The sequence below is a fragment of the Crocodylus siamensis genome, chromosome 6 (genome assembly GCF_052110815.1).
Source record: "Crocodylus siamensis isolate JL-2025a chromosome 6, ASM5211081v1, whole genome shotgun sequence".
In the NCBI taxonomy this organism is placed as follows: Eukaryota; Metazoa; Chordata; order Crocodylia; family Crocodylidae; genus Crocodylus; species Crocodylus siamensis.
This window is the reverse complement of record NC_143400.1, coordinates 13,813,035-13,836,620: the sequence shown is the minus strand read 5'-3', so window position 1 is coordinate 13,836,620 and position 23,586 is coordinate 13,813,035. Positions and strand designations below refer to the sequence as shown.

Sequence of the window (23,586 nt, the reverse complement as noted above, 5' to 3'; positions counted from 1 at the left end):
GCCAGATCAGGGTCCCCATCCCCTGCCCACCTGCCTGTGGCCCACATACCAGAGCAGACTGCCTTCAAGCCCCCACACACCAGCTGCCTCCAACGCAGCAGCCCAGCTTCCGGCTCAGTGGTATTTGCAGAAGTGGGTGCGTGGCTGCGGCTGGTGAGTTCAGAGCTGCTTTCTGTAGTGTCTGAACGAGTTGAGCTCAAGGAATGACCCCCCCACCCCCAACAGCATCTCTCCACCTCCCTGCACTGCAGCCCCATGCTTGCAGGGCCCATGGGATGGGAGAGGCCATAAAGGAGCTTTGCAAACAGAGAACAGAGCAGGGAAAGGGTGTCTGAAGCTGATCTGGGACCCAGGAAGAGTCAGAGGCCTCCCACCAAAAGAGTGAGGGGCTTGGAAGCCAGCCTGGAGCACGGGGAGCCTGGCACTCACCTCCAGGGAAGAGGTACTGAGCGCCCAGCAAGGGAAATGTAGCCATGGCCTGTGGCTGCTAGCAGAGGATGCTGTCTGCCTGGGCATAGAGAAGGGACCCTATGTCCCCTGCCCTGGTCTCCTATCCTGTCTGGGACCTGGCCACATGCACTGGGGGAAGAGCAGGTGAATGGGGCTGGAGTGGGAAGCCAGGAAGACCTGGGACAGTCAGTGATGTATGAATGGGGAAACTGAGGCACCAGCCTTCAGGCTGTTAATGAAGCCAAGAACCAAGTGTCCCTCTGTTCATCAGCTATGCAGGGCTCTGTCCATCAGCCATGCTGCTTCCCTAGCTGACCAACGTCTCCCAATCACCCCCCTCAAACATCCTCCAACACTATGGCACATGGGCCCAGGCCCAGGTGGAGGTCCTGACCCAGGACATGGAGCCCTTGGCCCCACAGCTGCTGTTAACATCCTCTACCAGGCGATACTCCCCCTCTTTGGTCCCAGACCCTCCCCCTGCAGTGCCCAGCTCCTACCTCATCTGCTCATAGCCTGCGGCGCCCTGCAGCTTCTTGCCTGGCTCCCAACTGTGGCGCCGGAAGGGGTCATGGGCTTGCATGGCAGCCCGGTGCCCACAGACCCGGCGCAGGGGCACACCCAGAAACCGGTCCTCTTCCTCCTCTTCTTCCTCAGTGTCCCAGCCGGACCCTGCGTCGCCAGCGGGCAATGAGCCCGGCTCCACAGCTGACAAGCAGCGGCATGTCTGGCCCCGGGTCCCACAGGGGTCCAGGAAGGCATCAGAGCTGTTCATCCTCACGTTAGCAGGACAGACAGACACTGCAGGGGACAAACAGAGCAGTGGAGAAATCAGGCTGGGGCTGCGAGTCTGGGGAGAGGCTATGGACACCAGAACCCAGGATGCTGGGGTCCTTTCTAGGGCAAGTCAGTATTACCCCACTGACCAGGCTAAGGAATGTGACCAAGGCTGAATGGGGAGCCAGCAGCAGAGCACAGAGGTGAATCCCCGAGTCCCCACGATGTGGGACAGCACTGCCAGGAGCTTTGTGAATTGCCTATCCCCTTCCTCCAGCAGTGCCCGAGGGGAAGTGGCTGCCAGAGCAGGGCCAGAGGAGGTGCTGGGCACCTGCGCACAAAACCCAGCCTCCCTGTCTGTGTCCCAGGGCTTTAGATCTACGCTGTACACCACTTGGACCAATCCTGCCATTGACCTGACCTGAGCCAGCAGCACCAGCTGGATCCAATGGATCCCTCACTCACTCCTTAACCCTTTGCCTTCCAGCAGGCTCTACCCAAGCCCAGAGGGAGGCGAAAAAAGCAGACCCCTTCCAAGACAGCTGGGCACCCCCTTACCACCTTCACTTGGGTTCGGGCCGGTCTTGGGGATGGAGACAGCGATCAAGGCAGGTGAGAAGGATCGTGTCGGCCACACTAAACCAATCCCTGCCTCCCCTATCTCCCAGTCACTGGAGCTCAGACACCAGCACAACTCTGCTGCAGCCAAGCTCCCCCTCTCTCCGCATCGGGTTATTCATTAAACACCCAGGAATGCCAGCCGGAGGTGGCGGGAAGAGGAGCCGGGCTCTACAGAGGCCCCTGGGTCTGGACAGCAGGTTCAAGTGGCAAGTTCAGAGCCCAGGGGCAGCCGCGGATGCTGCCAGGGCATGGAAAGGACGTCTCCCCCCACAACATGCAGGTATGATCAGGCATCAGCACTCCCCTCTGCCCTCCAGCACCAAAATCTTAGAGGCACTACCCAGCTCAGATCAGAGCCCAAAACTCTGAGGGTGCTGGGGGAGAAGCAGGCCTGGGTTTACAGACAAACCACATCAGCTGCACCCACCACAGAGATCAAACCAGGACTTCTTTGGGTGATCTCCTATGAGACCAACCACGTCCTGCAATGTGACACCCGATGACAAACATCTTGCATTTGGGAGCTGGTATGATGGGATCCCAGCCATGCAGCTGGTCCAATAAAAGATGCCCCTGAAAGATATCCTGGTCTCTCACCTTATTTCTGGACTGTCATAACCCCAACATCGCTCTGGCGCTACCGAGATCAACCCAAGAGCATCCAGAACAGGAAAGCAAAGGAAATTCTGGGGTATGGGTCCGGGGCAGCACCTATCCTGGCCCTGTTAGAGCCACCAGGACCCTGGGACCACAGCACTGTGATTCGGGTCCCCGTTTCCCCAGGGAGAGCTACAAATCCAAGTCCTTCCTGGAAATGCAGGATCAGGAATAACAAGCCAGTGCCATAGAAGCAACATGCAGAAACTCATCGCCATGGATCCCTCTCTTTCTGAGGCTTGATGGTACCCTGAAGTCTTTGGTGCCTCTCAGGTTTTAGACCTGGCAGCTGTAAGTATCCTCCCCATAGGGGAAAGAGTTAGAGAAAGAGTCCCATAGACCTGCTCAAACATTCCTGGGCCTTTGATTTCAGGCTCGAGGGCCCTTGAGCAGAGACGGCTGAGAACAGGGCACTGTGGGGTCACGGTGGACGAGAACAAAGCCCCTGAAGAAGCTAAGCCCGGAGGTTACTGAAGTGCTCCGTCTGTCCCCAGTCTGCAGGGGCAAGAGAGGTTTTAAAGTGCACCTCCTTCCAGGAGAGAAGTCACTGCCCTCCCCAATCCTTTGGCAAGAGAAAAAACCTTCCCGCAGGGTGCCCTAGTGTAGACAGGTTCCTAGCTCCAACAGCTGAAGGGAAGGAACTAGAGGCCCTGGCTACAATTGGGGTCCTGCCATGCTAGGCACTGTACATGAATGTAGGAAGAGACTCCCCACCCCAAGAAGCTAAGACCCAAAGGAGGAGGGGGAAACTGAGGCACAGAGTGGGGAAATGCCATGCAAGCAGGTCAGCAGCAGTGGTAAAGATCCCAGGAGTCCTGAGGCCCAGCTTGGTGCCTTCCCCGCCCAACACCCTCCTCAGCCCCACCTCTACTGGGAACAAGCCTGTGCCAGTGATGATGCCCATCATGCCCCCAGCACCCACACCCCAGGGCTCAGCCCTCTGAGCCTGCCCTGATGTGCTGCCCTCACCTGCAAGCACCGGCCCCCTCTCTGTGCCCCCGTGTCGGGATCTGCTGTCCCAAACATGGGCTGGGTTGGGAGGGGAGCAGGATGATCTCAGCCGCTTTCCTGTTTTTCAGCTCCCAGGCGCAGTCAGCTGATAAGGACCTTCCTCCCCTCTGCCTGGCACCTGCTCTTGGACTGCCTTGCAGCTGGTTACCAGGGCAGAGCGGTGCAGTGGTTAAAGCAGGGGACAGGCCACCAGGAATCCTGGTCTCTTCCCAGCTCTGGGACTGGGACACCGCACAGGTGTTAAGGGACAGGCTGAGCCCACATCCAGGAAACATGCTTGGGAGCCTGGATGCCTGGGTTCCATCTGCAGCATCAAGCCCGGTCTAGTGGTTAGAGCAGGTTTGTTCCAAACCAGTGAAACCAGAACAGCTGTGGATCTTGGAGCCATGACAAGGAGAAGGGAGTGCTCATGGGGGAAACTGAGGCACAGAGAAACGGAAAGTGACCTGCTCCAGGTCATCAAGGGAGTGAGGGAGCCCAGGAGTCCTGATGGTCAGCATCTGTCCATACACCCTCCTCCCTGCCAAGAGCTCAGGACCGTGGCTGGGGTCAAATCCTGCATAAACCCAGCAGCAAGCCTGGGTCACATGCTGACGGGGCTGTGTAGGAACGTGGGGTGGTGGGTGGAGGAGCCTGGGGTACCAAGGGCTCTAAAGGGTGTCAAACACCCCAGCATCAGGACCTCAAGTGGTACATGTGGCCTCTGTGTGTGACACGTGGTACACTAGGGAGGGGGTAGACAGCAGGGCAGCAGATAGGGCAAAGAGCAGAAAGCAGAGCAGCAGATTAGGCAGGGACCACAGAGCAACAAGCTGAAAGCAAAGCAGTAGATCAAACAGAGCACAAAGCAGGAAGCAGAAAGCAGAGCAGCATTAGGCAGGGATCACAGGGCAGGAGGCAGAAGGCAGAGCAACAGATTGGTCAGGGATCACAGGGTTGGGAGCAGAAAGTGGAGTAGCAGAGCAGAGGTGGAGCAGAAAGGCAGAAAGCAGAGCAGCAGATCAGGTAGGAAATCAGAGTGGCGGGGGCTAACTTGCAGCGTACCAGCCAAGACGCTAGGCCCCAGCTGCCTTCAGAGACATTACCATGAGCCAGGGGTGCACCCTTCCCCGCTGTCCTCTGCACCCTGGTGCTGTTCACAGGAGAGCGACTACTATTCCACAGAGACAAGGGGATAAAAACCCTCAACCTGCCCTGTGACGGCACGGGGCTGTGCGGAGCACCTAGGCTGGGGGAAATGCATATATCCATCTCAGTGGACCAGCCATCTGGGCCCTGCTGAGCTCCCGGTGACCTCCCCCTCCCCTCAGTGGAGCTAGGACATTGCCCAAGACCCTGCTGCCTCCCCACCCTGCATTTGAGCTGGTGTCTGGCATCCTGACCCAAGCTCCCAGCAGCCAGCCAGCCATACCAAGATGTCACAAGGCTCTTGGAAAAAATCATGAGATCTTGCGTATCATGCGCCTAAGCTTCCCCTGCCTGAGGCCATGCTCTGACCAACACAGCCAAAAACTGATTTTAACGAACCAAGCTAAGAGCTGAGATTTCAGCCTGTCCCCACAATCACCTGATTCCTGGAGCTGGGGCTTGGAGGGGAAAAAACATCATACTGGGTATTGCCAGACTGGCCAGAGGTGGCAGGAGTCAGCAACATGGAGACACCCCTGTTTGGATACATCTACCCCGGCTTTGAACGGATGGAAAGTCCGCCAGGCTGGAAGGCCTGGCCCATGTGCTTGAAGGAGTTGCGGGGTAGCAGGCAGGGGTACAAGCTCCCACTTGAGTCCTCTGTGTGCTGAGCATTGCCAGCCAGGAATGCTGCCCAGATCCCCTGCCATAGCTGGTGCTGGGACCTGCATCCTGCCCTGCCCTAGTCCATGCCTCACTCACAAAGAATGCACATCACTCCCCAACTGCAACAACGCCACCCAGAAAGTGGCAGGGGCTGCCCCCGTGGCACTCTGCCTTTTGTGTCCCCGGGGATGCTCTGTGCCCCCAGCCCCGCTGCTCGGGTCCACTGGCAGGTGAAAGGCTCTGTGGCTCAGCCAACCTAGGACGGGCACCAGCAAAATGGGGCTGTTTGCTGAGCTTGGACTCGCGCTGAGTCTGAATTGGCCAGCCCAGCCTGTGGGAAATCTCCAGTGTGGCTGGGAAATAAGTCCAGTGCCCCGTAAGGGAGGAACTTCAGAGCCCCGTGGGACTCCAATGCTCAGATTAATCCCCACCCGGCAGCTGGAAAGACTTGGGCTCTGATGGGTGCAGACCCGGTGTACAGGGGTACACAGTACCCCCGCCTGAGCCAGCCATCCAGCTCCAAACCCAAATGTCCCCCACTAAGAGCCAAAGACAAGTGCCCCTCCCTGCCACAGGTGTTTTCCCGGGGCTGGAGACTGGACACGTAACATGGTATGACACATCACACGCACCTGCAGGGCACCACACCTCCTGTCCAAACAACCTCCCGGGAGGTACGGCCATCTCTTCCACCTCCAGTTCCAAGCTGTATAAAACCCCAGGGCCCCAGGCTGTCCCAGTGCACCCGGGTCAGGACAATAGAGCTGAGATCCTCTCTACCTTGGGCAACAGTGCTGCAGGAACCAGTCCCGTGGAGCCACAGCCATTGCATGCAGAGCTATAGTGTTACAAGGGTGCTTTACATGGGGCCAGACAAAGGGAAGACTCAGCTATCCCAGTATAAATGGAGTAACTGCATTGCTAAATTCACAATGGATCCCTTTTGGGTAGGTCCCAACCCTTGAAAGTACTAGGCATCTCCTAAGATCAAGGGAACAAATTGCCTTTTAAAAAATATAAATAATGCATGTCATCGCAATCAGCTGAGCCAGCTCTGGAGCAGAGATGACTCGCTATCTGAACTTGCTGTAAGGCGGCTTCAGTATCTCACTTTTCTCTCTAGGGCACCCATCCAGAGGGATGGGCAGAGAAGCAAGGCTGGGTGGCATCAGGTGGAGTGATTTTGGGGGATCATCTGGGGAACTTACTACATATCAATGTAATGAATTAAAAATAATAGCAAGAACATTAATGGCAATGGCAGTAACAGCGACTTTGATAGTCACCCCAAATGCAGGGCCTGGTCAGGGCAGCCAAAAGGGAGTCGTGGCCTGCGCGGGGGCAGGTCTGGGCTTAAAGACTCTGCTCCAAAGCCCACAAAAACCAGTGGGAGTCTTTCCACAGGAGTTCCCACTGGAGACTCCCCACCCCCCAAGCATTAGATGCAGCCCCCATTAGCAGGGTCTGAATATGACATTTTCTACCGGGGGCTCTAATCCATGCTTACCCAGTCACAGTGAGGGTCTGCTGAGAATGGCCCATCTCAGCTCATGCAAAGCCAACATCTGCCCCCACCCCTGAAGCACATGCTCATGTGAACACAAACCCACTGAGCCCTTCCCTGTGCTCACTGCCTGGACAGGGGGTAAGATGCAGCTTTGCTCTCTGGGGAGGGGGGAAGAATTATTTTGGGGCAGGAAGTCAGAGGCTGGAGGAAGGCAGGGTTGAGTCTGTGCCTGTCTGGGGCCTTAGGACTCATCAAGAGCTGAGGAATTGTAGATTTGGGCCAGGCCAGCTTAGTTGCATTACTTGCCCCCCCGGGGGCTGCAGCCAAGACCCCATGTCCCAGCTCTGGTCTCTGCCAGGGGCCTGGGGTGTGCCTAGCTCTTCTGGGAGCCTGGCTTGTGGCAGAAAAGTGCTCTCTGCTTAACACAGGAGAGGGGAAGGGGATAAGGGCCAGGGAGCTGCTGGTGGTGAATCCACATCACCTGGGCTGCCCCAGCATGGACATAGCTGGTTGAGAAGGAAGCTCTTTTGTAACAGCAGAGATGTGTCCACCTGAAGACAGAGGGTGCCAAAGAGCCCCCCCCACCTCCCACATCCACCCAAAATCGGGGTATCTCAGCCTCAGCCAGAATGGAGCAGTTCTGCAGACTGGGCATGTGCCCACAAGGGTCCTGCAACCCTGGGCAAATCTAGTGATGGCAGACACCCACTGCCCATCCCTTCCCGTAGCTGTGCCAAGTCCCAGAGACAGGGAAACAGTCACAGAGAGATGGAGCCACATGCTTGCCATCCCGCAGCCGCTGCGCCCCTGGATAACACCCCTCCTTCCCCTTGCTCTGGGCATGAAACCCAGGAGTCTCGGCACCCCCAGTGCCCCTCATTCAACCCCCTGCACCACAATCCAGACAGAAAAAAGAACCCAGGAATCCCAGCCAGAACACACCCCTGCCTATCCAGCCACTCCCTGCCAGCACCTCGCACAGGCCACACTTTACATCTCTTTCCAGAACAGCCACAGGGGCAAAGGGGAGGAAGGAGCCCATCCCAATCCAACACCACCAGCCCAAAGAGAGGACAGGAGCCAGGCACCCCCATATCAGCACTGGCTCCAAGCAGGGTTGATGGCACCTGCTGGCACCTGGAAGACTGTGCTAGAAGCTGTACCTGCAGGATGGGAGGGCAGCTCCCATGGGACCTCTTAGGTAGAGCTGGGGGCTCGCAGGGAGGCACAGTCACAACCCCTGTGTCTGCAGGCCAGGCTGCAGCTCTCCCAGATCCTTGTCCCAGGCTTCCCGGAGCAGCTGCTGTTCCAAACTTGTGGGTGCCTCTCACCTCCTTCTGCCCTCCCCTCCCCGCCTCCTTCCAGCCGGAACCACTCGGCTAATCAGCACCTCCTGCCTCTTAACCCTTTGTCCTGCAGTGGCAGGACCCAGCTTTTCAACCTCCCCCCAAATCTCCCAGGTCCCTTCACATCCCAGCTGCACCTGGGTGCTGGCACATCCCCATGGTACCCACCCAGCCGAGGGTCCAGGGGCAGAGGTGGCTGCCAGGGGGCCCAGTGGCTCTGAGGCTGAAAGCCCAGCCCTTTATCTCCATGCCAGCTTCCTCCATAGAAACGGGCCATGATCCTTCTGGACCACCCTCTCCCAGAGACAGAACCAGGCTCGGTACTACCCTGACAGCACCCCAGCCTAGATCTGACTCAGCTTCCCAGGTGGATCACTGATGGGAGGTGCTAAAGGTGGGGGACAGGGCGATTCAGACCCAGTGAGCAGGGCACTGTGCTGCCCAAGGGGCCACTCCACAGAGGGAAATAAGAAGGGCTCTCAGGCACAAAGCATCCCCTAGCAGTAGCCACCTGGTCTGGAGGGAGCCCAGGTGGGAACAGGGGTTCCTAAAAGCACCAAAGCAGGACCCCCACAGCAGGAGGACAGCTTAGGGCAGGGGTGGGCAATTATTTTGGGCGGAGGGCCACTTACTGAGTTTTGGCAAGCCATCAAGGGCTGCATGATAGGTAGCCAGGGGCAGATAAATATTACTTTTCTAAATTTTTTAGGGGCCCCAAGGACCAAATAGAATGGCCTGGCAGGCTGCATCCGGCCCCCCTGGCTGCATTTTGCCCACCCCTGGCTTAGGGGGGACATCCAGGGCAGGAGGCTGCACACACTGATACAGGGGCAGATGAAGGCCAGACACCTGGGTTCTTCCTGCAGATCTGAGACCTGGAGCAGGACCAGCCCCCTCCCCATGCCAAGCCACAGCACGCATGGCACAAGTGGCACAGGCTGCTTGCATGTGGGGCACATGGCAGTTTAGGGAGGGGGTAGGCAGATAGGCTGGAGAGCAAAAAGCAGAAGGGGATCAGACCGACATTTGGGGAGGGAGCACAGTTTATTTTATGGCATGATGGCCAAGGTTGGCTCCAGCTGACTTCGAGGCTGGCTGCTGTAGATGGGGGAAGGAAGGTGGTGGTGCTCAGAGGTTGCCAGCACAAAGGGCTGGGAAACCTCATGGCTCTACCTCAGCTCAGCTCAGGAAAGGGCAAGCAGCGGCCGCAAGGGGCACCAGAGGCAACGTGCTCCCCATGGCCCTACCCCAGACAGGACACAGCCTCTGGGTGCAGCCAGGGTTGAGCAATGGAGCCAGCAGCGGCTGCAGCAATGACTCAGGCCCTGGCCTTCACCGTGCCCATATCACCCTGCCCACACCTTGACTTGCAAGTGGCTCCAAAACACAGCAGGGTTAACCCTGCAGCTGCTGCCGATGGCGCCACGTGCACTGCGAGGACAAACCTACGCACCATGAAAAGCTAATGATCCTTAGGAGAGAAACGCAGCAAACCCGGGGAGGCAGCAATGAAAAAGTCATATGAATATTTTGAGGCCGTTTAGAGCTAAAACCATGTACGTTTGTTCTGCTCGCTGCAGCTCTCGCATCATGGGGCGGGGGACTGTCTGTGCCCAGGGCTCCTAGAAAGATTGCAATATACACAGCCCAGCCACAGCAGCAGTCTTATTATTGCAGAGATCTGATTAACCCCAGAGCTGTTAACAGGGAGGAGGTAGTTCTCTGTGTCTGCAGGGCACAGAATGAGAAGAATGGCCTTCCATTGCAACCGGGCAGAGCAGGCAGAACCAGGCTGGGCATTAGGGAAATAGTCCAGGACCAGGACAGATGCTCTAGACAGGCTGAAGGCTTTTAACAGCAGGTTATGTGTTTGTCAGGGATGATCACACCCAAAGCAGGGGGTTGGGCTAGATGGAGCCCAGACAGCCCTGCCAGCCCACCTCTGATGCCACGAAGGATGTCTTTTTGACCCCAAATCAGGTCACATGAGGCTCCCCTCTCTGTCACCCTCTGAGTTGTCCCCAGAGAGACCCAAGAGGCAGGAGATGAAGCACAGGCACAGGCTGTAGGGATCCCCTGCCTGCCCCTCACCTGCCTGCATGCCGTCTGTCCTCCTGAAGGCCGTGCAGGGACAGGAGAGGCGGTGCCAGCTATGAGGTCCAGTCCTTCAACCGAGTCCCGGGAAAGCTCCCTTCCAGCTGGAGCGAGACAGGAGAGCAACAAGGACAGAGCAGTCCCGCCTGAGGAAGTAGGATGCACCTGTCAGACCTGTTTCAGCAACTCCAAGGGGCCCTTCACAGACCCCCTTTTGTTCCACGTTCCCCTTGCCGGGTCTCCGTAATCCTGCCCGTTGCAACAGTCGTCAGGCAAAACAAAGGGTGAAGCCGGCGGCTGCAAAGGTTGGGATGAGGGGGTGAGGAATCTGGGCTGGGAAACATTGTTCTCCAACAAAGCCGCAGTGTTCATGGCAAGCAGCACTGGGAGCTGCAGCCACCAACACTGAATTCTTGGATGACGAGAGAAGGTTGGTGAACAGGTCTGCACCCCGCTGCTCTGCATGGGGACTAGGAGGAGGAAGGAAGGAAGAGGCTTCTGGTTCAGGTAAATCAAGAGACCAGAATTTTTCCCAGGGTATAAAGTCCCAGAGTTGTAGACAAGTCTCTTCTGTGCTACGTGCCTCAGTTTCCCCACCAACTAAACTGAAACGGATTTGTTCCCACAGGTGTTGGCAGGCCACAAAGCCATGCGTGACTGCCTTGGAGGCAGCTGGAAGGTGAATGCATTGTGGGGCAGGGACTGGCAGAGTCGACAATGGTGTGTATGTGAATCATGCCCCTGGGGCAGCCGAAAGAATCACTGCCCTGTGCCTTGCAAGCTCAGAGCTGAGGTTGCCAGCCTCCTGTACCCACACCTAGGCAAGGCATTGACGAGCTCTAGAAAGGGGCCTGATAATTAGCTTGTGAAGAGCCACTTGGCTGCAGGCGAAGTGCTGAGGCATGGACATGGATGAGGGAAGGATCAGGCCCCATGGGACCAGCTGAGCCTTCTGCGGATGGTTTGAGCCACAGAGACGTGCTAAGAGGTGGAGGCTTCAGCACAGAGGAGGTCTTATGAAAAGTCGCCTGCTCTTACAAAGAGACTCCTGCTGTGAACACGTGGGAATTAAAACCAGCACTCAGAGAATATTGTCACCAAGGATATTTGTTGAAACCTGGAAGCCCAGTGAGAAAGGATGAACAAATACTGGGGAAGATCTCAGCACCCTACACTGATCAGAAGTGGAGAGAAAATATGGGAAAGATGTCACGCTACAGAACTGAGAAAGACTCATGAGACAGAGGTGGGGACATTAACATACAACCCCAGGGCAGGCAATGAAACCATTATCCCCCCCGGCCCCCCAAATCTACAGTACTATGGAAAGCCACGTGTTCACAATCTTCATGCAGAGAATATCCATGCTGCACCTGTCTAGCATACAAGCTCTTTAGCTGGCCTGCCTACTTTTAAACATGCTGAAACTCAGTGTCACCTGGCTTCGTTCACAGTAGACATTGGATGGTGATAGCAGGAGCTCCCTATGCATGAGGACAGACAGCTGGCTCTTCCTACTGAAGCCAAGGTTTTGCTGTACCTTCTTACAGCTGTTTGGTGACAGTGTCCCAAACACCCCTTTTCAACCAGTGAATGTACATCAGCCCTATTGCCAGCCCCCAGAGCAGAGTCAGATACTGAGAATCACTAGCAAAAGCAAATATCACTTTGTGGTGTTCATTTTATTACAAAACCCCCCGGGCAGGCAGTCAACACGCATCTCAACCCTTAGCAGAATAATAAGAGAAACATCAAGGAACCAGTCAACTGCTCGCTGAAATACAACAGGGCTTCCAGCAGTCCCTGGACAGCAGCTAGGCATCCTTCTGGGTAGGAGCTCCCCCCCATTTGATGGAAAGGGCCTGGCATTTGTAGGGATTTAACAGAAGGGAGGTCTCAATTCCGGTTATCAAGAAATCAATGAGAAGATCAAGTCAATGGCATCAAATGATGAGAAACCTGCAGCTCTCTGAAGAATGACAGGAAGTAACTGGGCTGGATTAGGGTTCAGGACGACCATGGAAGGATACCCACTGGGTTGCAGATAAGACACGCACTAAGCAGACAGCACTGATGCCACAAAGAAGCTGTCAAAAGCACCCCCCACAATCAAGATCTGCTGGGCGTTGTTAACATGCTGACACTGCAGCCACCACAATGGCGTTACAAGAGAACTGGGGCCAGTTTTGCTCCGGGTCTGCTGAGAAAGTTTTCAGAAAGGATGAGAAGGCAATGTGTCAGCTGCCACAAGGATTCGTCAGGACTGAAGTACTAGCCCAGGCAGTGCTATGGAAGGGAGATGCCCCTATGCCGAATACACCTGCATTGCTCTGTGGGATTAAGTTCGGTTGTCTCCTTAGCTCAGGGGCGGCTGCGGCTGCATTCTGTTTTGCTCAGTTCTTTTTGGTCTTGGGGGTGTCGTACTTTCTCTTGCTTGAGTACCACAGCAGCAGAGGGATCCCGATGGATGGAAGCGTCATCACGCCGAAAGCTGCCCAGTCCAGCTGCAGGAGGGAGAGAGAATCAGAAAGGGGCAAGACGGACCAACAGCTGAGCCATGAGAGCCTTAGAGCCAAGCCACAAGCAAGCTGATGCGACCCTACAGCACGAGCTCATTCCTAGACCCGAGCCCAGCAAGAAAGAATGATTTTTTTTTTTTTGCTCCTCTTGTCAGATTCAGCAGCAAGAGCCTGGGATGAGCTAAGAAAACTCTCTAAGCAGCTGAAATTCAGGAATTGGCTTTCATTTCCCAGTGCCACCACAAAGGCAGAAAACTGAACCGTCAAGCACCTACAGTGCAGCTCAGGGGAACATGGGTCAGCAAGCTTAATGGTTACTTACAAAGTGAGGGGAAAACCTCCTGTCAAACTCTCTCTGTGCCAGGATTCCCCCCTGCCCAGGCGCGCTGGTGAAGCCAACCTGAAAGGGCAAGAGACAGAGGGTTTGCCTGCTGGTCCTCATCACCGTAGCCACCCCATGGAGAGCACTGTACAACCAAGACAGAATGGCCACTGCCTAACTGTCTGTGGACTCTTCCTGACCAAAGTCAAGTGCCTGAGAAAGCAACAGCCACTCACCACAACCTGCCCGCCCTCCTGTGCGAGGTACGTGATGGTGGCAGAGGTGAAGTTGAAGTAGCCAGCTTTGAGGGGCCTCAAGACAACAGTGTGAGAGACGTTGCTAGCTCTGAAGAGCAGGTGGTTAAGGAAACAAGATCTATTTTATCACGGGAGGGGGAGGTGGGAAATAGAGTGATTCGGAATATGGGTCTAAGTAGAGATCTGAGCTATCTGCAACCAGAGTCCGCCTCTCACAGGGCTCACTCCCCCATTCCAGCTACCCCAGCAGATGAATGGAGTTTGATGGGGAAGGGCCAGGACATGAGAACCAGATCTTGTTAGCACAGCACCCCCTTGAGAAGGCAGAGCTGCCCTTATCTCAAGGATGACACACAGGGTTGAAAGTGCTGTGGAACAGGAAAGCTACACAAGAGGTGAGACATGCAAAGGCAAGGTCAAAGCCTGTAGGAAAAGGATCTCGTTTCCCAACAAAAAGGATACGGTGCGATTCTGTCCCATTTGACACTGAGCATCCCAGAGACGATGCCAAAGTCTTCTGGGGGGAAGGAGTCATCCGAGAGCTCCACATCGAGAGCAGCACTAAACGCAACAGAAAGCAGTGAAATACAGCACCCAGGCTGAGGTTAATTAGTGATGCTGGCAACACTGACTGTTTTGCACAGGGAGAAAGGTTCCATCCTAGCTGCAGAAATGGTTGTGAAATCCATTTGGAAGGCAGAGGCAACAAATAAATGTGGGAGAAGAGAGGAGGCAAGTTAAGGGTGCGTGACTGAATGGCATGCAGGGTTTGATGCAGGACACGGGAGATGGACGCAGGCAAAGCTGAGAGGAGCCATGAGGTGAGGATGAGGGACTGAACACATTGAAAGCACCGAGGAAGACAGTCAAGGAACTGCTTTACAGAGGGAAGGAAGATCAACAAGGGATACAGCAGGCGCCACTTATACCCACACTGCAGAAGGGCATCAGTCTTCACTGCACCCCACACTGTCCTTGTTCCCTGGCCTTCTGCTTAGCCTGTAGCAAGCTCCACTTCTCTGCTGCTTAGCTTAGAGCATACACTGAGTAAGCATCCCAGCAATCTTCTGTCCTGCTCTACTTTGCAATGCAATGGCATGGTAAAACTCAGTAGGACCTATTTCAAGGCTTCTAAATTAGCTGGAAAGAGACCAGGTTCTGCCAATTTTTAGGCTGCAGAGAAACAAGGCAGGGAGGTATAGAAAGCCCAGCCATAGGGGTCTTGTAGTTCAACAGCGCTGTCCACACCAAGTCTGGATAAGTGCAGAGCTTTTCTTCCAGGCCCAGGGCTAGGCACTTCTCTACACTGTATTGCACAAATGCTGATAGAATGGTTGTTAGACCAAAGCAAGGAGAGAGACAGGCAGAGACCAGGGTGAGGCAGCAGGAAAGGCTGCAGTGGGGGCTTGACAGCAGAGCACTGAAACATGGCTTTGGAGAAGGGAGAAATGGAATGCAGTTGAATTGAAGAGGCTAGAAGACAGCATTACAATGTGTACTGGATGCAGACACGTTCCCACATGCAGGGACCCATTGGGCTCCTATCAGGACCTGCAAAGGCCCTCCTAGCCTCCCCCTTCTGAAAAGACCCCTCGTTACTCTCCAAGCCTCTTATCACAGGAACTGCTCCCCCCCACCCCGACCTTGGAGAGGGCATGATGGAAGGGGTTACATAGGAGCTTGGTGATGGACCTCAAGGAGATCAAGGCCTTTGGAGGCAGAGGGCAGCCATAACTACAGTAACAGAAAATCTGATACTACATTCATCCTCTCTCAAAACTTGTCCCCGAGGGCACTGCACCCCTGCCCCCAGCTCCTCCAACTGTTACACAGGAAGGTTTTCACTTCAAAATCCTCTCCCCTCTTTGTGCTAGCCACCTCCCTGCAAGAGCCAGGTGCCCTTGCAGTCCCCAGAGCAGAGACAAGTCTCACCTGGAGCCCACATTGTAGATGTTGTACTGCAGAGTCAAATCCTTGCCCTCTACGGCATATCTGTTTAACAGAGACTTGGAGGCCAGCAGCCTGGCACCCTCCTCGCTATGGGCAATTGACAGCAGGGCGCACAGGGCAAGAACAAATAGCTTCATCTGGAAGGAGGAGAAAATACACTTTGTTAATTCTTTAAGTTTCAAGGTGACGTCGGAGGGGCTCTTCCCTCAGGCTCTTCCCTCAGAGGAGAGAACAGACACGCATGTGCTCCCTTTCTAAATCCAGCAGAAATGGCTTCACACAAACCTGTTGTCCTGCAGGGGGCCCAAACACGGGTCTGTGAGGGTCAAAAGGACTCAGCTGACCCTGACAACTAACTGCCCAGATGGAAGATGAAAGATTGTACTGGGCAGGTAGCTAAAGGGTCTGTTTCTTACTATCAGGCTAGAAGCAGACCCTGTTTCAGATGCAACTGATTTGAGACCTCTCCTCCCCTCTCATGCACACACAAGTCGGCCCACAGGTATCCCCATCCAGCTGCTAATTGGCACCAAACCCTCCGAGATGCCCAGCACCTCAGGGCACTCAAAGACAGCAGGAGAAAGGACCTTGCTCACAGCATCCATCCCCTCCCATCCCCACTGCTTCTGTTCTCCTGCAGTCACAGTCCCAGCTCCCCATAGGGCTCCCCCACACCCAGGCTCGGCTGGAAGAAGCTGCCCCCACACCGTTCCCTGCTCACAGCCACATCTCGGAGTCTTCCAGACGAGCTGGAAATTAGGCACCGACCCACCAGCTGCTTCCAGGCTGCACTCCAGCAGCCAGCGGGTGCTGACGTGTCACCACAACTCCGCGCCACAACTTTCCTGCCCCTCTTCAGCACTGTGTGTGCCCCGTCGACCCCTCGCAGGGAGTCTCCAAGCGCCCCCATGTCTCCCCCTCCCCCAGGACCACGCTGCTGCCCTCAGGCCTGCACACCAGTTTCTGTGCACGGGTTTCAATGCAAAGGAGACAAGGAGCAGAGCTCAGGATGGGGGAAGGGGGGGAGCAGGACAGGGGGAAACCCCCACGCCCAGCCTCCCCTTGCACCCCAAGGCGCCCCACCCAACTCACACCCCTGCCCCTCCCCCACAGCGCCCACCTTTGCACCACAGGGGATCCCTCCCGTACTTACACCCCTCCCCCACAGGGCACCCCCCAGACCCAAGGGGCAGTTATGACCACTCTCACCTTACATATCAGGGCGCCCCTCTCCCACTCACTCACCTCGCGGCCTAGCCCAACCCTGCGCCCCTACACCTCCACCGCACGCCCCACCGGAAGCGGGAGTCAGCGCTGAGCGCCCGGAAGCGGCCGTGCCGGAAGTATCGGCCCCGGAGCACCCTGGGACGTGTAGTCCCCGGAGGGAGGCTTCCGCGCCTGCGCACCAGGGCTCCTTGTGAGGAAACCCTGAGTCTAACAAGGGGATCTCGAGTCCAAGCCGAGGGGAAGTTGAGTGTAATGAGGGGAATTTGGATGTAATGAAAGGGACACGAATGTAATGAGGGGAATTTGAATCTAATGAAGGGGACATGAGTCTAATGGGGGGACTCAAATCTAACACAAGGGACTTGAGTCTAACGAGGGGGTATCAAGTCCAACAAGGAGGACTTCACTCTAATGAGAGAGGCCTCAAATCTAATGGGTGGGCCCTCCAATCTAACGAAGGGGACTGGAGCCTAATGAAGGGGGCCCTGAATCTAGTGAGGGGGATTTGAATTTAGAAAGGGGGTCCTTGAATCTAATGAAGGTGGTCTTGAGTCTAATGAATGGGACTTTGAATCTAACAAGAGGGGCTAGAGTCTAATCTAATGAGGGGGGCTTGAGTCTAATGGGAGGGCTCAAATCTAACAAGGGGGACTTGACTTTAATGAGGAGGTTTGAGTCTAATGAGGGGGTCTGAGTCTGAGGGGGCCCATGAATCTAAGCAGGGGGTCTTGGGCCTAAGAGGTTGAGACTAAAACTACATAGTTACCCCCACACAACCAGATAGGATAACACCTGAACCTGCGGGGAAAGCAGGGGGACAGTGGTGGCCAAGTCCTGCTTGAGAGGTCCAAGGCAGTGGCCATGTCCCCCTGCAACAGTAAAGACAGCCCCCTGCCCCCTCAGTCCATACCAATGTTTTTCCCAGAAAAGTGTTGGCTTCCCAAGACACCCGAGGGAGCGTGTGCTCCAGCACTTGTCCAGCTTCTCCCCCGACTCTACAACAGGTCCATAAAAGGGATCACCCAAGACTCTGCCTCTGCTTCCTATGGGTGTTCTCAGCTTTTCAGTCCCCAAAATGAAAGGTTATGGGTTGAAAACCTTATGATTATCCCCTGCCATCTGGCAGCTGCCATTCAAAGGACCTGGAGGCAAACCTGAGGTCACTCCAACTACCCCAGTGGGTGCAGGAAATCCAGCTTTCCCCTCCTGGTCACCTTTGATTACAGGCTGACTTGGGCCCTGTATGGGCCCTGCCAGTATTTGGCCCTCTGTGTGGACTGGAGATGGGCACTCAGGACTCTTGGGTTCTACTCCATGCTCTGCCAGCAATCCACTGTGTGTTGGGCCCTTTCAGATGTTTCATGCCTCAGTTTTCTCTTCTGTAAAATGGGATGAATGCCGCTGTCCCTCCCTTTCTAGAGTGAGGGAGCTGGAGTGAACTGTATATGGAGTCTGAATACATGTACCTGGAGTTAGAGTTGTGCCACAGAAAGGGAGGAAGAAGACAGTAGCAGCGGATGAGGCAGGAAGCCAGGGAGAGTCCCTACCTTTCCTTCTCTGCCCGTGATCCCTTTCCCTCAGTCACCTCCATTGAGGTCTGCTCCTGCTCTGCCCGTGTCTTCTCTGCAACCTCCAGGGCAGGGGGGTGGAAGCTGCCTCTTCCCTCAGCTGCACTCAGCGACAATCATATAGAGCAGGAAACCGATGACCACCATGACTCTGAGCAGCACCTTAGTGAGACGCAGCAGCAGCAAGGCCAAAACCAAGCCCTCCAGCAGATCCGCCCAGCTCACCAGGTTCAGGAGAGAGTCTGCTAGCCCCATATTGGGGGCCTGCCACAGGCTGGGGAGGGTGGAGGTGGGGGGAGAAATGAAATCCCGTGAACAGAAATGAGAGGAAGTGGGAGACAGGACATTTCTTACCCCCCTCCCGCTGCCTGAACACTCGAATGGTGCCATGCCCCACCTTGCAGCCCCAAGCTCAGCCGGCCCCTCCTTCTTGGGAACTTCCTCCTGCCCTCAACCAACTGCGCAGCCGAGGCCACTGTTATCTCCCCGCTGCAGCACAGCATCTGTGATCGCAGCCAGCACCATCACCCCTGACTCCCTGCCCAAATGCTACCCTCTCCAGCATCCAGGACGACCTGCTTGCTTCATGCAGGCACCCTCAGGGTTTTAACCAGGCTGAGCCCACTGTACCCCATGCCCCCCGCAGCGCACCTTCAGGCATGTCACCGCCTTTGGAGTCACAGGTGAGCCAGCCTCCAACCTGGCCAATGGGAGTTTTCTGTCTCCCTGCCTTGGCCAAGGGAAAGGTGCTGGTACCCCTAACATCCTTTCCCAACCGTCATGGAATGGGGACCCCACAATCCACTGGATGCAACCCACTGGCCCCCGCTGCCCGCCAGGCTGGTGGTGCTAGGGAACAAGCTGTGGGCTAGGCTAGCAAATCAGCGTGGGCCTTTCCAGCAGGAGGGCAAGTGACACGCTATCTATCCATCTATTCATCCATCCATCTACATGTATGAAGGCCAGTTCCTTCCCATCTATCTGTCTTTCTGTCTAACTACCTACTCCCATATATCCATATGTATTCATCTATAGCCATAACTCAACCATCTGTCCATCCACCAACCCATCCATCCATCCAGCTATCTATATACCCCCATCCATCCATATATACTCACCTACATCCATAACTCGGCTACCTATCTACTTCCATCCATCCATATACATTCATATCTATCGATCTATGGTGGTGGCCAGAGACAGGGGAACAGAAAAGGGTGGAAAGCCACCTTATCCTTCTTCCTCAAGGGCAGGCCTGGTGCTTCTCCCCATTACCCCTGTGTTGGCCCCGCTTTGGACTGCTCCCAGCAGGGCTATGCAGGAGAAAAGCTCACATGGGATATGTTTACAAAAGCTTTATTAGAAGCACTGGCTCCAGCCGTAGCACTTGGCATCATAATGGGAACCCCAGTCTCAACAGCTCTAAAGGTGATCACCGGCACTGAAGCTGCAGCAGAAATGAGGCTGCCCAAGAAGAAATGGGACTCCAAGCTCAACCACGTCCTGGGCACATCATTTGGAGGAGGAAGTCAAGCCCTGCAGGCCAGTCTCCAAGTTGTCCTGCTGCCCACCCCTATGCTCTGAGCTGGCCTGGAGCAGGCTTAAGGATTTCTGCAGCTCCTCTAACAGCCTGAACTGGGCCTGCACCATCTTGGTCTGAATCTGGAGATGGTTGTGCATGCATTCCAGCAGGCCTACACACTCTTGTGGCTGATGATCAGGGGCTGTGGGAGAAGGGGTCAGAAGGTTAGTTATTCCTCTCCTCTTCCTGCACAAATAGCTAATTAACTGTCCTACTGATTCCAGCTGCTGAGGCGTCCCATTGGCCACAGCCATATGGGTACCATGACTATGGTGTAGATAGAGCTCTGTAACCCCCAACCAGTTTTGCTCTTAGAGAGGTATCAGCTACAGAGGCGGATCTTTTCTCTTCCCAATGCTGACACAAGTGATATGGATAAACCAGACCCACTGATACTGACAGATCCCAAAGGCCTCCTCTCCTTATGTTGGTTGGTGCCAAGCAGAATGAATTCACAAGAGAAGAAGGGGGGACTTTTGGACCAGAACTCCAAATGCATATGCAGTTAATTTTTAGTTAATTAATTATCACCCAAACTCTACGTTATCTCAGTGCTAGTATAAGTAGAAGAGCCCCTACCCCATAAGGCTACTGCCAAGTGCCCCCAGATTCCAAGGGCTTGGTCTGTGATGAGCGGCATTCAGGATGGGTCTGACACTTACAGAATTGTTTGTGTCCCAGCCTTACAGTCTGGATGCAGCGGTGACCCCGGCTGAGCCTGCGCTGGGTGAATGGAAGCTCAAGAAAGCTGGGGGAGGGCTTGGCAGGATGGAACATCTTAAAAGATGCAGAAGGATGTTCAACATTCTCTGAGTCTTCTGAGAAACAGAGAAAAAGCGGGTAGAAGGGGTCATCAGGGTGTTTTCCACCATGGCAATTATAACATCAGCCCTGGCTCTCCTGTAGCACCTTTCAGCCCCAGATGCCCCACAAAGAAAGCCAATCTAAGCATCTCTCCATGCTTGGAGGCTGGATTTTGTATCTACTTAAAAGCTCCCTGCCACAGATCTTCCTTCAGAAATTACATTTGCAGCTACAAAACGGGACAGGGGCCTCCACGTCACATGCTGTCCTTTAGAAGTTCAGCTGAGCCTGCCAGCAGGGAGACTGATTAGTGGCTAATGTAGCAGATGCTTAGCTACCATTTTCCTGTACCCTCTGTCTAAAGGAAAAGGCAGGATCTGCAGGAGAAATCCCACAGCACTGTATTCTCAGAGCTGCCTGCACACACTAGTGTTACACAACAAATAACTACAAGGAGCTGTAGGACTGGGGAGATAGGAATACAGCATCTGAGAGGAGCTTTTCAGCCTGTCGGGAAAATAAATGAATGACTGCACTATACCAGTGGGATAAAAAGATATTGTAGGAAGGGCTTTTCCACTGGTAGGGTAACTCCTCTTCTGAAAAGACCTTCCAGACTTGAAGGCCTGATACTTTATGCTGCTCTGACAGTCTCAGTCATGGACTGGAACTCCATGATGCAAAGTGCTGTACAAATGTATATTTTGGACAGTGAGCAGTAATGCCAATGTTCATGCAAAGCTTCCAGCCTGATATTTAAGCTGTAGTTTGTAAATAAAGTATAAACACACCCAACCTACTTATCCTGTGCTGTCTTTCTTCTTGAGTGCTTGCATCTGCCTCTATCTGGGTGGGAACAAAGCTTGTAACTATGAAGGAGAAGGAAAAAACATGGTTATCTGCTGAGATATTTTAAAAGAAAGGAGGCAGGATACAGGCAAGAATGCACTTTCAGTTTGCACTGCAGTCAGGTCATTGCAACATTCATGTACGGGGGGTCACAGTGGGGAGGCCCAGGAGGCCCACATTCATGTACAGGGGAAAAGTATAGCAAGTGAAGTATGTGAAATGAGGCATTTGGACCTCAGGGTGGCTGTTCTTAGACAGAAAAGCTTTACACATAAGAACTGCCATTTGGTACCATAGGTCTGTTTTGCCCAGTCTCTTATGACACGTGGTGACAGACAGCGACTGCTGAAAGGGTGAGTGAACTAGGTATAACCAGGACTTTTCTCCTCCCTCCTGCAGCCTCCAGCATTTACAGCCTAGGAAGTTCTGATTCAGAGGCTGTGTCCCTCATTCCCCAGCTCCATACCTACTGTGCCCCTTTCCTCCAAGGATTTGTCCGATACCTTTGTGAGTCTGGCCACACTTTCAGCTTCCCCCACATCTGGTTGTTCCACACTTGTCTCCCACACTGAGTGAGAAAGAACTTCCTGGTTATCTTCAAACTTCATAGAATCACAGAAAATGAGGGTGGGAAGGGACCTCAGGAGGTCACATCTAGTCCAACATTTTTAACCTGTAGGTTGTGACCCAAAAGTGGGTTGCAAGAATATATGAAAGGGTCACAAACAAACTTTAAAAATGGATTCTCCTAAAAATGTGTGAAACCATGGCTTTTACCTTGCAAGCAGTCAGAGTTCCAGCCCGTGAGGGGCAGCATGGGGGCCACCCCTGCCCCACACGCCCCTCCTCCACCTCACACAGCCACCTCCTGCCCTACACAGTGGGTGGCTGGAGCCTGGGGGAAGTGGGTTGGGAGTGAGCACTGGGTTCTGACTAGCCATTGATTTTACAAATGGGTCCTGGTACCAAAAAGGTTGAGAACCACTGTCTAGTCCGACCCCCTGCTCAACATAGGACCAGCCCCAACTAGATCATCCCGATTCAGGCCTTAAACATGGAGATTCCACCTCTCTGGGTAGCTTGTTTCAGGCCTCAGCTCTACAAAGCCCTGGCTGGGATGATGTAGTTGGGCTGGTCCTGCGTTGAGCAGGGGGTTTGACTAGATGTGACCTGAGGTCCCTTCCAACCCTTATTTTCTATGATGGCACAGTATATGAGGGGTGTTGTGGATGGACTAGCAGCCACGTTGCAGGGAGGCTTCCCCTTAGTAACCCTCAGCTTTGTTGATGCAAAGAGCTGCATAAGATCTCAAAACACTGGAATGATGTAGTTAGGGCTGGTCCTCGGTTGAGCAGGGGGTTGGACTAGCTGTGACCACCTGAGATCACTTCCAGCCCTTGTCTTCTATGATTCTCCCCTCCTCGTGAGGAAGTTCTTCCTAAAATCCAACCTAAACCTCCCTTGCTGCAACTGGAGCCCATTGCTCCTTGTTCTGCCACCTGCCCCCACTGAGAACAGATCCTAGGTTATCTCACACAGGGATTCAAACACAGAATCCACAGATCCATCCTCTTTGGAGCCACCCTGCAGGTTTCACTGTGTGACTCCTCCTGCTCTGGGATCTAGTTAGCCTGTAAGGTGTACCTTTCCTTGCGTCCTGTACTCAAAGGGACAGGGCGTGTTTCCAGCCCCGGGGCTGGGAAGGAGGAGAAGAAGAGGCAGCTAGCTAGCACGGTTCTCTGGCTAGCAACAAACTACAGCCCCCGTCAGGCCTTGGGGCTGGACTACAACTCCCATGACGTCCCGGGACGCAGCCCGGTCCTGAAGAAACGGGGGGGGGCTACATCTCCCAGGATGCACCGGGAACGGAGGCTCTGCAGAGGACTACGACTCCCATCATGCCCCACACAAAGGGGCTCCGGCTCCTGCAGGAATCGAGCTGGTTCTCCCTCGCCACTCGCCTGCGGAACGGACCCGGCCGCAGCCTAACGGCTCCGAGCGCAGGCGGCATGGCCTCCCCCGCCCCGCCATTCAACCGCTTTTCGGCGCTTATGCGCATGCGCACCACACTCCCCTCAGTGTGGGCATATGCCAGTGCGCATGCCCACCGCGTTCCTCTCGCGCCGTTCTCGCCCGCGATCTGCGTACTGCGCATGTGCCCTCAACCGGCTTTGGCGACGCATGCGCAGTCCTGCCGGTCCCCGCCCAACGTTGGCGCCGAGGCCCCACGCGCTGAGGAGTCGCGACTCAA

The 23,586-nt window shown here is 54.8% G+C and overlaps 3 protein-coding genes across 5 annotated transcripts in view; all 3 read right to left on the bottom strand.

Annotated features, from left to right (window-relative positions):
- Window positions 1-1,240, bottom strand: part of ARHGEF2 (Rho/Rac guanine nucleotide exchange factor 2) — a 51,328-nt gene extending 50,088 nt beyond the window's left edge. For both annotated transcript variants that reach the window (XM_090052092.1, XM_090052093.1), the window contains exon 1: window positions 951-1,240. In XM_090052092.1, the coding sequence (XP_089908218.1) occupies window positions 951-1,225 (275 nt within the window). In that variant the 5' untranslated portion in view covers window positions 1,226-1,240. The remainder of the gene's footprint in view (window positions 1-950) is intronic.
- A 10,680-nt stretch (window positions 1,241-11,920) lies between these two features.
- Window positions 11,921-16,685, bottom strand: SSR2 (signal sequence receptor subunit 2). Of its 2 annotated transcripts, none has more exons than XM_090053677.1 (6): window positions 16,551-16,685; window positions 15,288-15,442; window positions 13,818-13,916; window positions 13,335-13,443; window positions 13,099-13,176; window positions 11,921-12,761 (listed from the first exon to the last, which is right to left on the bottom strand). In XM_090053677.1, exons 2-6 carry the CDS (start codon window positions 15,440-15,442, stop codon window positions 12,651-12,653), a joined length of 552 nt encoding a protein of 183 aa, XP_089909803.1. In that variant the 5' UTR covers window positions 16,551-16,685; the 3' UTR covers window positions 11,921-12,650. The 2 variants fall into 2 exon arrangements, with proteins under 2 accessions (XP_089909803.1, XP_089909804.1); XM_090053678.1 differs by having other exon boundaries at window positions 16,515-16,618.
- Window positions 16,686-19,449: 2,764 nt separating this feature from the next.
- Window positions 19,450-23,490, bottom strand: TSACC (TSSK6 activating cochaperone). The gene is made up of 5 exons (XM_090053724.1): window positions 23,297-23,490; window positions 21,805-21,937; window positions 21,278-21,359; window positions 20,345-20,500; window positions 19,450-19,824 (listed from the first exon to the last, which is right to left on the bottom strand). Exons 1-5 carry the CDS (start codon window positions 23,488-23,490, stop codon window positions 19,613-19,615), a joined length of 777 nt encoding a protein of 258 aa, XP_089909850.1. The 3' UTR covers window positions 19,450-19,612.
- Window positions 23,491-23,586: the final 96 nt, after the last annotated feature.